The following is a 15,417-nucleotide window of genomic DNA, read 5'->3' as shown; positions in this document are numbered from 1 at the left end:
AATTGCACATATGCACGCATTTCTCATAGGTCATCTGCGCATTCGTAGCTCAAACTGGTACCGCGCTTTATCGCGCTGCATGCGCCAGAAGCAAAGAGTATGAAAGAGATGACGTTGGCGTCTGCGGCTTATGTTTTCTACCCGTTGCGATTCAAAGCACGAGGTCGCAGGTTCGAAAGAGGTGACGCAGTAGGGCTAGTGGAAGATTTAAGTTCACGTAAATGAACCGCAACCCCAAGTTGTTAAAATTAAACTAGTATTCGACTACGGCGTGCTTTTCATGTCGTTATTTTGGCCTGCTAAACCTCTGGAGCTATATATGGTTGCCAACAACGGTACGCCCACTGTGTTTGGCGTGGTGTTTGATTACTAGCCGTCGGTTTTGCTTTTTACGGGGTAGGTGGCAGCACAAAACATGCCAATCGTTTTGTAGTTTGGCGCAACACCTCTAGGCGCCCTTTTCAGCCATCTTGTTCACGTGGATCCTCGCTGCGGTCAGGTAACTGTCAAATTAAGTTCTGTTTAACCATTTATTTGTGCAAACGATTGTTTGATGCTTCAATGAACAATTGTGCGCATGGTTGCCGATCAAATTAGCCGCAGCGTATCGCTCACTGGAGGGCGTTGATTCGTAGTACCACTCTGTCATGTTTGTGCATCCGTAGTATTTCAAGCCGGCTTCAAGCAAAGTGAGCACGCGGAAAAGTGAAAAATGTGTCGCAAACATTTGCAATAGGCTAAAAAGTACGACTCCCCATCTCAGTTTTCGGCTAGTTTGTCCCCCGGAATAGTAGCCACGAATGCTTGCCGGATTAGCCGCATAATTACTGCCTGTGTGACTCGTGAACCGGGAAGCAACTCGTCTTTAATATTTACTTTACGTAATTTAGGAAATGTTGGAAACGATTTGTAATCGAATGCTGTTGAGATCATTAGACTTCGTTTGTTCATTAATTTCCGGCTCACTTCTCGCTAACTGCTGGCAGTAAACATATGGTCTGAAGGAAGGAGGTCACGCCTGCGGCAAACATTTTTAGCAAGCTCGTTCCTTTCTTTTCAGCGAGGATTGACAAGCGGCGGATATGAGTTCACAGGATAAGTTAACGAGGATCGCCATCGTCAATACAGACAAATGCAAGCCCAAGAGATGTAAACAAGAGTGCAAAAAGTCTTGCCCTGTTGTAAGGCTGGGTAAGAATGACTCCCGTTAGCCTTGCCGTATGTGGCCAGCCGAGTTTTGCTTCACTTGCTCACATTTCCGACGCATTTCTTCTGCTCAGGCAAACTTTGCATAGAAGTAACGCCCAACGACAAGATCGCTGCTATATCGGAGAACTTGTGCATCGGTTGTGGTATCTGCGTCAAGGTGGGTAATCGGTCTCTGCTCTTTGAATGACGTCCTCTGCGTGTACCTCAACAATAAGTCGTTTCGTAATTGACGACGTGTTCATGTGTTTATTATGCAAAATATAGCGCTGTAATCCAGTGCGGAGGCGGCAGTATTCGTCGCGTTGATTTACAGTGTTTATTTGTTCCAGAAATGTCCGTTCGAAGCCATTTCTATTATCAATTTGCCAAGTAACCTAGAGAAAGATACAACTCATAGGTACAGCCAGAACTCATTCAAGTTACACAGGTGAGTAATGAAAATTAGCTACTTTTAGGAGAGCAGAACTAAACGGCGTGTTTTAATGCTCTAGGTTGCCTACTCCAAGACCTGGTGAAGTGTTGGGTCTGGTGGGGACAAATGGAATTGGGAAATCAACTGCCCTCAAGATTTTGGCCGGGAAACTGAAGCCCAACTTGGGGCGTTACGGAGTAAGTTATATTCACTTGTATTCACTTGCTGAGTCACTCAACAAAACAAACTTGAACAAATAACACATTTTTAGTTTCCTCCACATTTAGTTGTTGCCACCAGCAGAATTCAACTCACTAAATTAGAAATTGCAGTTTCACCTGTGCACATTTACCAAGAAAGCTAGTAAATTAGTTTTTTGCTTTCTTCAGTAGTACAACTGCAAGTCTTGCTTAAAGATGTCAGTGTAACTTCAACCATTATTATATAGAAGTACAAGACATTCCCATCTCAACAACATCTGTAACAGCAGACTGTGGTTCTGACTCAGCTGATATACTTGACTGATTACATATGTCTATTTATTGAGCACTGTCTCCTGCTATGTTAACTGTGTTCATATTTTTCTAACCGTTTTAATTCATATTCATTCAAATTTCTAGGATTCATACACCTATACTATTGATTTGATTTGTTTCACCTTTCTTCAGGTGTCTTCTATCAATTTTACTTTTTCTATTACTACATACCACACTATCTTTTATGTTCTACTTTACTGTGTCATACTGCAATTCTCATTTGTTTACTACTGCATTTCTTGAATGTATTGAATGTTATCACACTCTTGCATGGGCCACATTGTGGGCTGCAGTATCTTTTGTACGGGAAGTAAGCAACTATTCGACTCTCTTGTGAATTCTTTCCATGCACAAACAGGATCCTCCAGATTGGACGGAAATCCTTCAGTATTTCCGTGGTTCGGAGCTTCAAAACTACTTTACCAAGATTCTGGAAGATGACCTGAAGGCGATCATCAAGCCTCAGTATGTTGACCAGATTCCCAAAGCTGTCAAGGTACGCATTATCAACTGCAACTTTCTAGCTGCACTGTTTACAACCACTAAGAACCTTTGCAGGCTACAAAAGTGAGCATAGAGGTCGATTCCATTCACTTGTTGCTCATACACCATACGTAGCCAGTGACAGGTCAAGAATGCAGAAGAAGCTCCACGCACAAAATCTTGCTGGGCCCCTGCGTTTCCAGAAAATCCCCTCACACACTGTGGTGGCTCAATGGCTACGGCATTCTGCTACTGAGCATGAGGTCGGGGGTTTGCTTTTCTGTGGCCATGGCTACATTTTGATGAGGGCAGAATGCAAAACGATTGTCTTCTTAGTTTTAAGCGCAAATTAATCCTGATCCCCCCCCCCCCCCCCTATCCAGTCTAGCATGTCTCTTAGATTGTGTCTTGCTTCAGGATGTTAAACTTCGGGATCTTTTAAAGATAGTCCCTCCCTGCCCCCTTATAAATCAAACAGGCACAAATGAGATAATGCGCTGTAGTTCAGAGCAATGAAAAATTTGTGTCACAAACAGCAATCGTGAAAACCGGAGATAGGCAGATGTGAGGATGTATGTGTAGCTAGCAACATGTGCACGGAGTCATGTGAGGTACTCCGCGAAAAAAAAAAAAAAAAAAAAAAGGGAGGGTATCATCTTACCTCGCCTGGCGTCCAGAGAACTTTATGCACGCAGCTGAGAAATAGCAACAGAAAAATCTGAGTCGGTACTTTCACAGACAGATGTGTCGTTTGTTCCTCCCAAATACTCCCTTTTCTCCCCCGAGGCAAGTTTGTTAATGCCACAGCAATGGCGAAGCAAAGCAAAGACAATATAAATATGTGGGACGCAGAAAATCAGAAAAGTCGATTGACGGTGGTGCTTCTATGTTTCTTTAGAGGGGCATTTGCTGCTCCATTCTTAACCTCTCGTCGCTGACGACAGTTCAGGAGGTGGTGTACTTAGCTATTTGCTTTGCAAGTGCAGCAATGTGAGACATGCACGTCACCATTGATATGGTGGAAGTTTCAGGTGATTTACAGCATTCCCCTCGCACGTGGGAGAGGTAGTGCCAGCCTTGTGCAGAATATCAGTCTCATTCCACACAAACACGCCTAACTGGCACCGATGTGGCCTACCATATTTGCTGGACTGCTGGAATGTCTATGGACTGTAGATATTTTAACGTTCAAATTTCGCATGATGCAGGCTAAACATGATTTTGAAACATCAGTTTTGAAACATCAGTTTTGAAACATCAGTTTTGAAACATCAGTTTTGAAACATCATAGGCATCTTAGAAGAGTAGAATTTGGGGCCAGTTGGTGATGCATATTTGACTGTGGTGAAGCACAATAGAGCTGTCATAGGCATGCTTGAAAATTATGAGTCCTGATTGTGCCTGCAACTTTTTATCATGCTAAAGCAAAAATCAGCTCCACAACGATTGTTGCTGTGCACATGCAATATTTATTGCTGATACCAGCACCTCTCAATATGCAAGCGAACTTGCGTATTGCTTGCATCACCTGCTTCACTTGTTTTGTTATGAAAGCGCTGACGAGAGTGTTTTTGGCAGGTTTCACAATTGACTCCTACGGAGTCTAGTAAGGGACCCACAGTTTTACTACTTGACAGTGTTTTTTTTTTCTTTTTTTTTCCCTTTCCGACAATATATCAAAAGATAATCTCAGCCAAATTTTGCTTTCATAGACCACCAAAGGAAGATATATATATATATATATTAGCCCAGATTTGCCCCTATGTATTATACACCAAGTGCAGATAATAGTCTGAAAAACGTGGCAGCTCTCAATATTCTGAATGGATTGAGTAGGCCCTACGTTTACTGTAGCATTGCAGTAAGCTTGGTGGACTGATACATCTGCAGTGTGAAAAATGTTAGGGTCGAACTCTGTTGTGTAGGACGTTGCACACTTTGTACTCTTTTGCAGGGATCCGTGCAGCAACTCATAGACAAAAAGGACGAAATGAAGAATCAGGATGAAGTGTGCAGAGTACTCGGTTGGTTTCAGGCTATATATTTTCTTAAGAGAAGGAAGCTTTAACTTGGAGCCAAGTCTGATCTTCCTCTTCAAATTCAACTGAAACGCTGAAATATCTTATAAGGCAACCGAATAGAACAATATTTGTTGTGTTTAAAAGAAGTGAATTTCTGCTGACTCTTGGAAGCAGAATTATGAATGAAGGCCTCTTTTATGAATGCTTTTCATGATTGTTTAACAAAAACGAAATGCGGCACAAAGTTTACAACTCCCTAGCCCTACCTCAAAAACATGTACTATTGCAATCCAGTAAACTGCATCTTTTAATGTCTAATCAAACAACTATGTTGTACATTTAGTTTACAGGTTACATGGAACGGTTCCACAATGTACCAAAGCTTTGCAAAAGTCTTATTCACTTATTAGTCGTGGATATCAAGGAAGGTTGTACAATCTAGCCATTTTGACCACTTCTGACATCGTAATCGAGGCAGTTTACTGTGTGGTTTTGTTCCCTCGTGTAGTTAAAAGTTACAAACTTAGGCACTCTCATTTTGTATTTTTCTAACTCTTCAACTTACAATTTTTCTGAACAATTTGAATTCCTTATTCAAGCGTCAGTACATTTTAAATACCTTTTTCCTTTAATTTCTACAAATCTCATCAGAATTGTTTCAGTGGGCGCTTAGCTAAATGTCTTCTATATTTCCACATATTGTGATAGGAGCTCCCAAGACAAAGCTTCCTTTTAATGCTTGTATATTCTGCTCAAAACCTTGTGTTGTATTCTCCAGACTAAGTGGAACACATTATGACAGCTCTGTCTTCCACACAGACCTCAACAATGTAAGAGACAGAAATGTGGACGCACTATCCGGAGGGGAGCTTCAACGCTTTGCCTGTGCAATGGTGTGCATACAGAAAGCAGACATGTAAGCAGTGTGCTTGTTTATCTGGTAGTATAAACATTTAGTTAGCAGAGGCTGGTGTCAACTCATCATTCAATCAACTCATCATTCCTTTCTTTTCACAGCTTTATGTTTGACGAGCCCTCAAGTTATCTGGATGTGAAGCAGAGGCTCAAGGCTGCTCAGGCAATCCGCTCCTTGATTCATCCACAAAAGTAAGGCTGGCTCTGTGTGCGTGTGTGTACCTGTAATTTATAACTTTGCATGTTAGGCCTCTGAAAAAGCAGTTTGGAAAGGAGTAGGACCGACAATACCGCAGAATGAAGCGTGACATGCAGAACAAATTTTTTGCTAGGCTTGCTAATTGTGGACTGCAGAACACTTTCTAAAATTAAGTTGGCACGAAATTTTATTCACCTATATGCTGTCTCGAACAAATGAAGCCCAAAGAAGAATATTCAGACTGCATCAGAACAGTCATAGTTGGTGCTTAAAGAAGGGGTACATATCATTGCGCTTGATCAAAACTTTGACGCATGATGCACCATTCTTTGAAAACAAATTGCTCCCTTACATAAGTTCTGTTAAAATTAATATTTTTAATGAATCCTCCTTCTCGCATTTTGTTTGTCCATGACGGAACCCATTTTGTGCAAGGTACGCGCATTTTATAATTTGTTGCTTTCTGTGATGTTGGTCTTTCAGTATCATTATTATTAGTTTTGCCTTATAATCCAAAATAAAATTTGATGAGAGATAAGGCTAGCTGGTAACACTACAGTTGTCAGTAGCACCAATTCAAGGGGCCATGAACCACTTTTTATCGGAGTTGAGAAATGTATGCGAAGTTAAAATAGACTATTTCAGATATACTTTGTCGTACAAAGTACTTCAATGCATTCAGCAGAAGCGGAGTTATTGGCATTCGAAATTCACCTGTGATCCCCTTTGTGGTACTCCTGCTCGTTCTTCAATGCCTTGCGCTGTGAAAGCTGCAGCGGAGTGGGACGATCTGCCTCCTGAATGTCACCGTGGCACGCAGTTAAAATTTTATTTTGGATGTTCGTGTAGGCACCACTATTTACGATCTTAACATCTATGACGCACCAAGCGCGGTTGTCCTCAGTGAGTGGACTCATTGTGGCCGCTACGGTATCTACACTACATAGCACATCGCAGCTACATGAAACTGTACTGCGTGTGCGCAGCGTTTGCTTTGTGCACGACAGGGCTTGAGTGTGCAATCCCACTCATGGTCCTGTTTGGCCGCTCTAACAGTTTGAGGGCTTGGATATCCATATAATGGGGAAAAAGTGACGTCGAACATGTTGCGTTTGTACTCCTTTAAGTTGTGCTATTAGCTTTTGAGTGCCTTGTTTCACTATAGTACAGTGAATGTACATAAAGGGCATTGCTCTTGCTTCCTCTGCAGGTATATCATTGTTGTGGAGCATGACCTGTCAGTGCTCGACTATCTGTCTGACTTCATCTGCTGTTTATATGGCGTGCCTGGTTGCTACGGTGTGGTTACCATGCCATTCTCTGTCAGGGAAGGTAAGAGTATTCTTTTTTAAGCATGTAACATTGTACGAGTTTTGTAGTGCAATGTCTTGCAAACTGCTTGCACATTTGATTTCATTCCCTATTGTTGTCCTACTCTACGCAGGCATCAACATCTTCCTGGATGGTTTTGTGCCAACCGAGAATCTAAGGTTTAGGGACACCTCACTGGTGTTCAAAGTTGCCGAAACGGCTACAGAGGAAGAAATCAAGCGAATGTGTCGCTACGAGTATCCCAACATGAAAAAAAACCTAGGTAAGCTGTCACTGAGCAGGTGGTGTGTGTGCATGCGTGTGGGTAAATGAAGCTTTGAAGTTTCATATTTATATGTTAATTTGTTTCTTTACCACAGGTGACTTTGAAATGAGTGTACATGCTGGGACATTCACAGATTCTGAGATCATAGTGATGCTGGGAGAGAATGGAACAGGAAAGACAACGTTCATTCGTATGATGGCTGGCCGATTGAAACCTGATGAAGGAGGTGCGTTTTCATAATGTGTGTTTTCTATGCATTCAAGACAAGCTCGGATTTATGTTCAAGTTGAGAGTGTGTATGCTTACAGTCCACGGCTGATGCTGATGCATTTTGGGGTAACTCGTAAGCGTGGTTAAAGTCTGTAGGCCTGTTTTGTTCGCTTATCTCAGATACTAAATGTTGCGATTATTGGTGCATCAGTGTGGCAGTTACGAAGTTGTGTTATTTGCAGGCGCTTGCATTAATTGGCAGCGCTTTGGGTGTGAAACATATGTTCCATATTTTTGAATGTGTATTGATCTTTAAGACAGTGACAGACTTTGGGTAGATGTGCTATAGATGACTGCCTTTATCTCGGTGAATGTATGACGATGTGGTTGCACATATGACATGGTTGCACATTTGTTATCGTGATGATGGTGGCATTTCTTGAATGCTTGTGCAAATTTTTTTTAAAAGTTCTATTTTTCATTACTGACGCAGGCGACGTCCCTTCTTTAAACATCAGTTACAAGCCCCAAAAGATTTCGCCAAAATCTCAAGGAACTGTGCGAATGCTGCTTCATGACAAAATAAGGGATGCCTACGTGCACCCGCAGTTCATCGCAGACGTCATGAAACCACTGCAGATCGATGCCATTATTGACCAGGAAGTAAGTACCGTAACATCACGGCCTTCCACCATGCCATCCACTTCAAACTTTTGTATGCAGCCTTTTGTATAATCGAGTTAAACCTCGTCATAACGAAGTCTGTGAAATTGGCAATTTGCTTCGTTATATCAAAATTTCATTACATCGAAATTTTACCTTTTATGCAAATAATTACAGTTGCCGATGGATTTTTTATATACGAAAGGGACTGCCGAATTTTCCAAATTATCAGGCAATCGGAAAAGGCAAATTAGAATGAGAATAAAAACTAATTTTGTTGAATTTAAGAGTTGGCGACGAAAGATATGGTTTAATGCCATGTCGTAATATATTCACATGGGCGGTACAAAGCGAAGTCAGCCATGCTTTCATGTGCACTCCACCCTTGCGCCTGATAGTATCGCCCGCAGTGGGACGCCGCTATCGTGAAAAGCACCTGGCAAAGGGGAGCAAATGCTTCATCTGCCTCTCACTTCAATGCGTCTCCGATATTCTTGATTGTGCAGCCTCCAGTATTAAACATGCGGGAAAACAACATACGATGCCACGCCATCTCGGCGTGCCCATTCTCTGCATCGCGGCAGATTGCAATGCGACGGTGCATAGGTTGAATATGCGCTCAGCTGCACTGACAGCCATGCGCAGCTTCACAGCTCCTTTCAAGCTTTCTCGGTTGTGCGCCCTTGCAAACGGCCTTAAGGACAACACCTGTGAAAAGAAACACATGAAACCCCTCGCACACTGTGCCGCCGAAGTGGCATATAAGATACCACTCGACTGTGGGAAAGTTTATGTCTGGCAAGCGGGGCATTGACTAAATTACAGGCTAAGAGAACATTCTTGATCTTTAAAGGCCCTGGGCAACTCCGCACACCTTCCTGCGCACTGCAGGGATTGTGGCTGTAAATCTCTTTTCGATTAAAGTGAGATAAGCCGTTCTAAAGGCAGACTCAAAAGGGAAATCTTCGAGGCTGGTCAGATTCACACTCACACTAACCTTTGTATTAGTGCCCTGTCAGTGCAGCTGATAAATAAGCAATATATGTTCCTTGCCCTTGGCTGAAATTTCTATGCCCCCTCATCTCGAAGTTTTTTTTTTTTTAATTTGTGTCAGGCAACTTGCACGTGCTGCCCTTGTTGCTTTTGCTTACAATAGCTTTCATTATTGATGTAGTGATGCGTACCCCATTGTTAGGTGGTTTTTTTATATGTATATATATTTAAAAGAAAAGACTGAACTTACAATTCTCAAGGGCAGCACATGCGCAATAACGCTCCTGGTGGTCTGTCCCTGAAAATATACTTAGTTGCAAGTGAGCGTCTTTCCTGTCTACGTCTCCTTTTTCCGCAACGGCTATGCACTCCACTTTGCAATAATCATGTCAAACCAACTAGCTTAACAGCTTACTGTTCTAAAGCTAAACATTGTCTGCATGAGTAGCGGGTATACTAAATGCAAGGTGCTATCCCTTGACAAGGCTGGTCTCTCTTGAGCAATCTCAATCAGTGAGAATAAAAAGGATGCTGTCGCTCATTTCAAAATACAGTCGAACCTCGATATAACAAAGTTGTACTTGCAGTGAAAAAAAAAAAAAAAAAAAACTACCCGTCGTGGTTGCTCAGTGGCTATGGTGTTGGGCTGCTGAGCACGAGGTCGCGGGATCGAATCCCGGCCACGGCGGCCGCATTTCGATGGGGGCGAAATGCGAAAACACCCGTGTGCTTAGATTTAGGTGCACGTTAAAGAACCCCAAGTGGTCAAAATTTCCGGAGTCCTCCACTACGGCGTGCCTCATAATCAGAAAGTGGTTTTGGCACGTAAAACCCCAAATATTATTATAGTGAAAAAAACTCCCAAGTGCCTCCAAAGGTTCCCTCCAATGTTTGTTTGCACATTAGTGCGCGAGTGTGTACGCCTGCCCGCATGTCCTCCACTTCTCTGACTATATTATGCATGTTTGGTCATAGTGCTGTGTAAATACCTTCTCACTATGCCAACAAATATTCAATCAAACTTTGCGTTGCTGCACAGGAACTCGCTGCTTCAACATGTGCATTTTGTATCACATGCTTCTCAAAATTATGCTTCTGACATTGTGTGATTTTTGTGTGCCCCATAGGTGCAGAACTTGTCTGGGGGTGAGCTTCAGCGTGTGGCCCTGGCGTTGTGCCTTGGCAAGCCAGCCGACGTGTACCTGATAGACGAGCCGTCGGCCTACCTCGACTCCGAGCAGCGTCTGGTGGCGGCCAAGGTCATCAAGCGATTCATCCTGCATGCTAAGAAGACGGGCTTCGTGGTTGAGCACGACTTCATCATGGCTACCTATCTTGCCGACAGGGTTATAGTCTTCGAGGGACAGCCCTCTGTCAAGACTCTGGCAAATGCGTAAGTGTCAAACTCTACCATTTTGTAGTAAACCACATTGCGTGCAACTAGCCATGCTTGAGCAGAGAATTTATTGCGTCACCAGTTTTCCTATAAGTTGAGCCTGCAAGCCCTTGGCAAAGAGCATTGCTTCAGAACTGAGCACACTGCACGCGCGTCTCACAGAACAAAGGCAGCATTAACCTTCCTTAGAGACACTGATCTAAAAGCAATACTTTATAGTTTCTATGCAGCATGTTCTTCAGAACTGAGCCAACAAACAGTTCATTGGCATATATAATAATATTATTATCCACCCTTTTGTACGACATTGAATGCACAGCATGGGTTTATAATGCTATTGCATTGACTGGAGCAAAAATTCTGCACACTGAAATTTGGGAACTCGAGTAAGGGTTAACTAAAATGTGATTGGTGAGCAAAGGTTAGCCTCCATAAACCATGGCAGGTCAGCAGCAAAAGCTTAGTTTGGATTCAAAACCTTGAGTCACTTTGAGGGATAAACACCATGGCTCATTGATTACCACATTTTTCATAGACTGAATCAGAACGCAAGTCATAAGGTTGCATTTATTTTCTATTGCGAGGCTTTCTAAATGTGAGTGTTCCTGCTATGGGCTTGCACTATATGGTTTCTTAAAAAATTTTTTTGTGTGTTTCGGTGCCTGAAAATTATGGAAGCAAGGTGCAGCACATAATTGTAGAGTTTGGTGTTCGCGCACAACCTGAATGCTTTTAGCAGGACATGATGAGCACTCTTGTCGCAATGTGCACCTACTTCAGCACACATTGCTACTGTGGCTGTAACATGTTGAGCATCCCAATATGCTAAAACGTTTGCCCATGGTGGTTGGTAACTGTTGCATTCCGTATCTACAGCACTCGTACTAATAGTAGCATATATACATATTAAATTATCTAGGTTGTCTAGAATTCCTAGTTACACTATGTATTTGTGTAAATAGAGCAGTAGTGTAGCCATAATTATAAATGCTGCAATACTCAGTGCACTGCTTTGTAATGCTGGCTTGAGCAATTAGTGGAGTCGAGAGGAAGCTTTAATTCAGGAGCTCCTGTTTAACAATTTATTGATAGATATAGCTTAGATATAACAGTCATATGTGCAGAAAAAAAAACTTTGTTAAATCATGAATTTCATTAAGTTTTTAAAGTCTTAGAAATAAAAATAACTTCACAGGCTCCCAAAACATTCTTGGTGGATGAAACCTTGTCAGTAACCACAAGTTATCAAATTGTCGCAAGAAGGTTGGTGCTGTACGGATCGTGCCTAGAGCAGTACATTGGCATGGCTCACGGCCTCACAATGCCATAAATTTTAGATGCCATGGTTGATCGTGCTAAGTGCCCACAGCCATCATCAGATGGCACCCAGAAATTAAAAATAGCGTAGATTAAAGATATGGAGATTCCAATAAGAAAAAAGAAAGTTGTAGTTTCATTCGAGAGGCAACCACACAATGTAAGGTTTATAGTTTTATCAGCCATATAAATTGCTGTAAATATTTGCTTACTAATTAACAAGCATGGTGTCGCGTACGCACAGGCATACATGACAGGTCTCGCTTGGTGACCACGAACACTCGCTGCCACAATGCTGGCATGATGAAGAGTGCCAGTGACAGGGAGCAAACGCTTTGTGCTGCCTCTTAGAAACTTGAGATTACACGACCTCCAACCCTAGGCGCGCGAGAACACAGTGTGCATCAAGGCCCCAGCCACCTTGGCTCACCCTTGGCCTTTGTACGCACTACAGATTGCCCCCTAAGATGCGACCTGCAGCCTACATATGTGCTCAGCCACACAGATAGCCTTGCGCTGTAGCCATGGCTGTCCATGAAAACGCCCCTTCCTCCCTTGCACTGGAGGAATCGCCGCTGGGGGTAAAATATAATTGACAGTATGTGTTTCCGGCTTTTACACATAGAAGCATGGCCTTTGAGATTAGTAGCTGCTGTTACTCACAGGTGCTGCGCGGCCTACGGCCTCAATAAGTTCTTCACTAACGCGAGAGATGGCACAGTTGTTTCCTGCATAAAGCGCTCCCGCACGCACACTTTAAGGAACCCGATTATCCTGTTCACATGAAGTTTTTGCTGCTTGATCTTTTAAAGCAGAAAGAGCTGTGAAATGATTACCTTTGCCCCACGTGACATTGTTATAGCTTCTTTTCTAGATTTACTAGCCACAAAGGCGCCAAGTATATGCTTGAAATGGTTAGAAACCTTGTTGAATCAAAACTGCATCACAAAAAGACTTTGTTAAATCTTTAAAAAAAATTCATAGTTTTTAATGGAACTAGAATCGGAAAATGAAAATTGCTTGTCAAATCGAGGTTTGACTGTACATGGAAACAAGAAAGTTAAAATCTAGTAACTGTAACAAGGAGATCCTTTGTTTAGGCTGTCAATTTTTTGGAGAAAGATCCTTGAGTATTGCAAGAATTCCAACCATATCAAGTTTGCGAATCTACAACTGAGCAATGAAAAACAATATCACAATTTTATATGTACATCTAAAGCGAACAAAATGCATTGTAACACACTCTTGAAATGTACCGCTAATTTGTGAGTAGGGCTTTGCAAAACCCTTGTAAACATTGTAACAATTTCATGTAAGCTGTAAATTCATATATAAAATTTTTAACTTTAGATGCTCAATTGGATGCAGTTTGTAAAACTGCCATATTTGTTTTTGGTGCAGAGTTACGGATGTGTAAATTTCATGCTCTTTTTCTTTCTTTTCTTTTCTTCTTCTTTTTTTTTTTTTTTTTTTTTTGCTGATGTTGGCACATGTGCCGAACAGTGTTCAGATGCTGCTGCTACATTTCTGCCCTGTTTTTGCGTTGCACAGGCCGCAGATGCTGTTGGCAGGCATGAACAAGTTTTTGGAGCTGCTCAATATCACATTCCGCAGGGACCCCAACAACTACAGGCCAAGAATAAACAAGCTCAACTCTGTGAAGGTAACAGATCTTGAAGTACTGCAGCATGTGTTTGCCACATTTTCGCACATATAACCCAAAGCCAAGAGTTTTAGAAATTTAAGGACAAAGTGAAGTAAGTGTTGGGTTTAACACACAGAATTTCACTGCCAGGTGCTGCTTCTCTGCAATGCACTATGCATTGCTGCGAGTCTAAATTACTGAAATTACATGTAAAAAAAATTTTCCACATATTTGCCTTTGCTTAATTTGTTTTCACAAGTAGTGATTTGCATTGGACCTTTCTTTTTTCTATGGTTGCAATTGGTAGCGTGGTTATATGTATGAAATTATAGTATCTATTCAAACTTGGTCTGTGACGTGGATCCAGCAGTGCATATACTTTTTAAAGGTTCCAGCCAAGTTCTCAGAAATTTTGTCCAACATTGGTGCTCTCCTGGTTGATACAGTGAAACCTCGTTAAACCGTAGTTGGCCAGAGCTCGGAAAAAGTATGTACTAAACGATAGTACTGCTTAACCGAAATAGCATGAGATCGCCCACTTACCTGTCAAAAACAGAACTCAGAGAGAGTGCGATGAAAGGGGAAAAGGACATGCAGTATTTATTCACTTCATATGACAAAAGTGTTATTTTCGTTTGATGACGCGGTGGCCTAACAGTAACGACCGCGGCCTCAAACTTACTGAAGCTGCGAGCCAGCTTTTCGACCTGCCCCCACTGCTCGGCAAACACTTGCATGACAGATTCCTCTTTGGTGTTGCATATTCTCCATGCGCGGGCGCGATAGCGTTGCAGAAGTCGCAGCCGCTTTTTTCATTGCAGAGTGCTGTTCTCGTCGCAACGAATGCATTCATGAGGCTGACGTAACGCGCAGCTTCTGCCACTGTTGGGCCTGAATCGCCCGTGCTGTCGCTTCCCGTGTTGTCCTCATCACTGTTGTTAGGCGACACTTCGGCAACAGAGGCAATGATGGCGAAAAGTCGAACGTCGTAGTTGACATCTCTTCGCATTCCAAATGCCGCACACCATAGTCAACGGTAGACCCATGTCGCGTGCCAGTGCCAACTTCTTCGTGTCATGTTCGATACCACGAACGATGTCTAATTTTTCTTCTATGCTGAGTACCCGGCGTCTTTTTTTAATCCGAGCTTCAGCAATAACATGAGTCCTTGCTTGCACAATGCCACAACGCTCTCTGGCACGGCGCCGAAATGATGTTGATGTGACTTCACGCACAAACGCACAAGGCGCTTGGAGGCTAATCTGATCTCTGAGGCTTGTTCTGCCGTGTTTGCGCAACAAAAAGTGGAAACGCCACGTGTTAACGGATACGTACACAGTAAGCTGGTGCGGTTTATGCGGATACAAAACACATTATGTTCGGTGGCCGCTGAGTCAGGGATTTGACTTCACTACTTTTAAAACGGAACTACTGTTTAACGAGGTTTTACTGTACAGGGAAATAAACCAGCACCCATAGTGGAGGCAATAATGAAACTTTCCAGTGTGGTGTCAGTGCACTACTGACAATTGTTGATAAGGTTGATTGTCTCTCCTCTGTCCTTTTTTCACATTCTAAACCACACGCCAGAACAAGAATGCACTACAAAACTGTTGCTGTGTTCACATTTACCTTGTTTGTTCTTTACAGGACACAGAACAAAAGAAAAGTGGCAACTTCTTTTTCCTCGAGGATTGAAAGAGAAGTTCGACGTGGGAACATGCTTTCCAGCTGTCATGGAGTGCCACTTAGAGGAGGCAGTCACAAGTGTGACCGAATAAATCTGTCATGTGAAAGCATGGCAGTTTTCCAAATACTGAC

General features: G+C 42.5%; 1 protein-coding gene across 1 annotated transcript; it reads left to right on the top strand.

Moving 5' to 3' along the window:
* The first annotated feature begins 395 nt into the window (after nt 1-395).
* pix (ATP-binding cassette sub-family E member 1 pix) lies at nt 396-15,410 on the top strand. Its single transcript, XM_075688738.1, has 16 exons — nt 396-499; nt 1,061-1,191; nt 1,281-1,366; nt 1,539-1,636; nt 1,701-1,818; nt 2,516-2,653; nt 4,595-4,664; nt 5,481-5,577; nt 5,679-5,768; nt 6,986-7,107; nt 7,220-7,369; nt 7,467-7,598; nt 8,076-8,245; nt 10,366-10,631; nt 13,503-13,614; nt 15,247-15,410. The coding sequence occupies exons 2-16, from the start codon at nt 1,083-1,085 to the stop codon at nt 15,292-15,294; spliced, it is 1,806 nt and encodes a 601-aa protein (XP_075544853.1). The 5' UTR covers nt 396-499; nt 1,061-1,082; the 3' UTR covers nt 15,295-15,410.
* Nucleotides 15,411-15,417: the final 7 nt, after the last annotated feature.

Source organism: Dermacentor variabilis, chromosome 4 (assembly GCF_050947875.1).
Source record: "Dermacentor variabilis isolate Ectoservices chromosome 4, ASM5094787v1, whole genome shotgun sequence".
Classification (NCBI taxonomy): Eukaryota; Metazoa; Arthropoda; class Arachnida; order Ixodida; family Ixodidae; genus Dermacentor; species Dermacentor variabilis.
The sequence above is the reverse complement of the archived record's forward strand: the minus strand, read 5'-3'. Positions and strand labels throughout refer to the sequence as shown.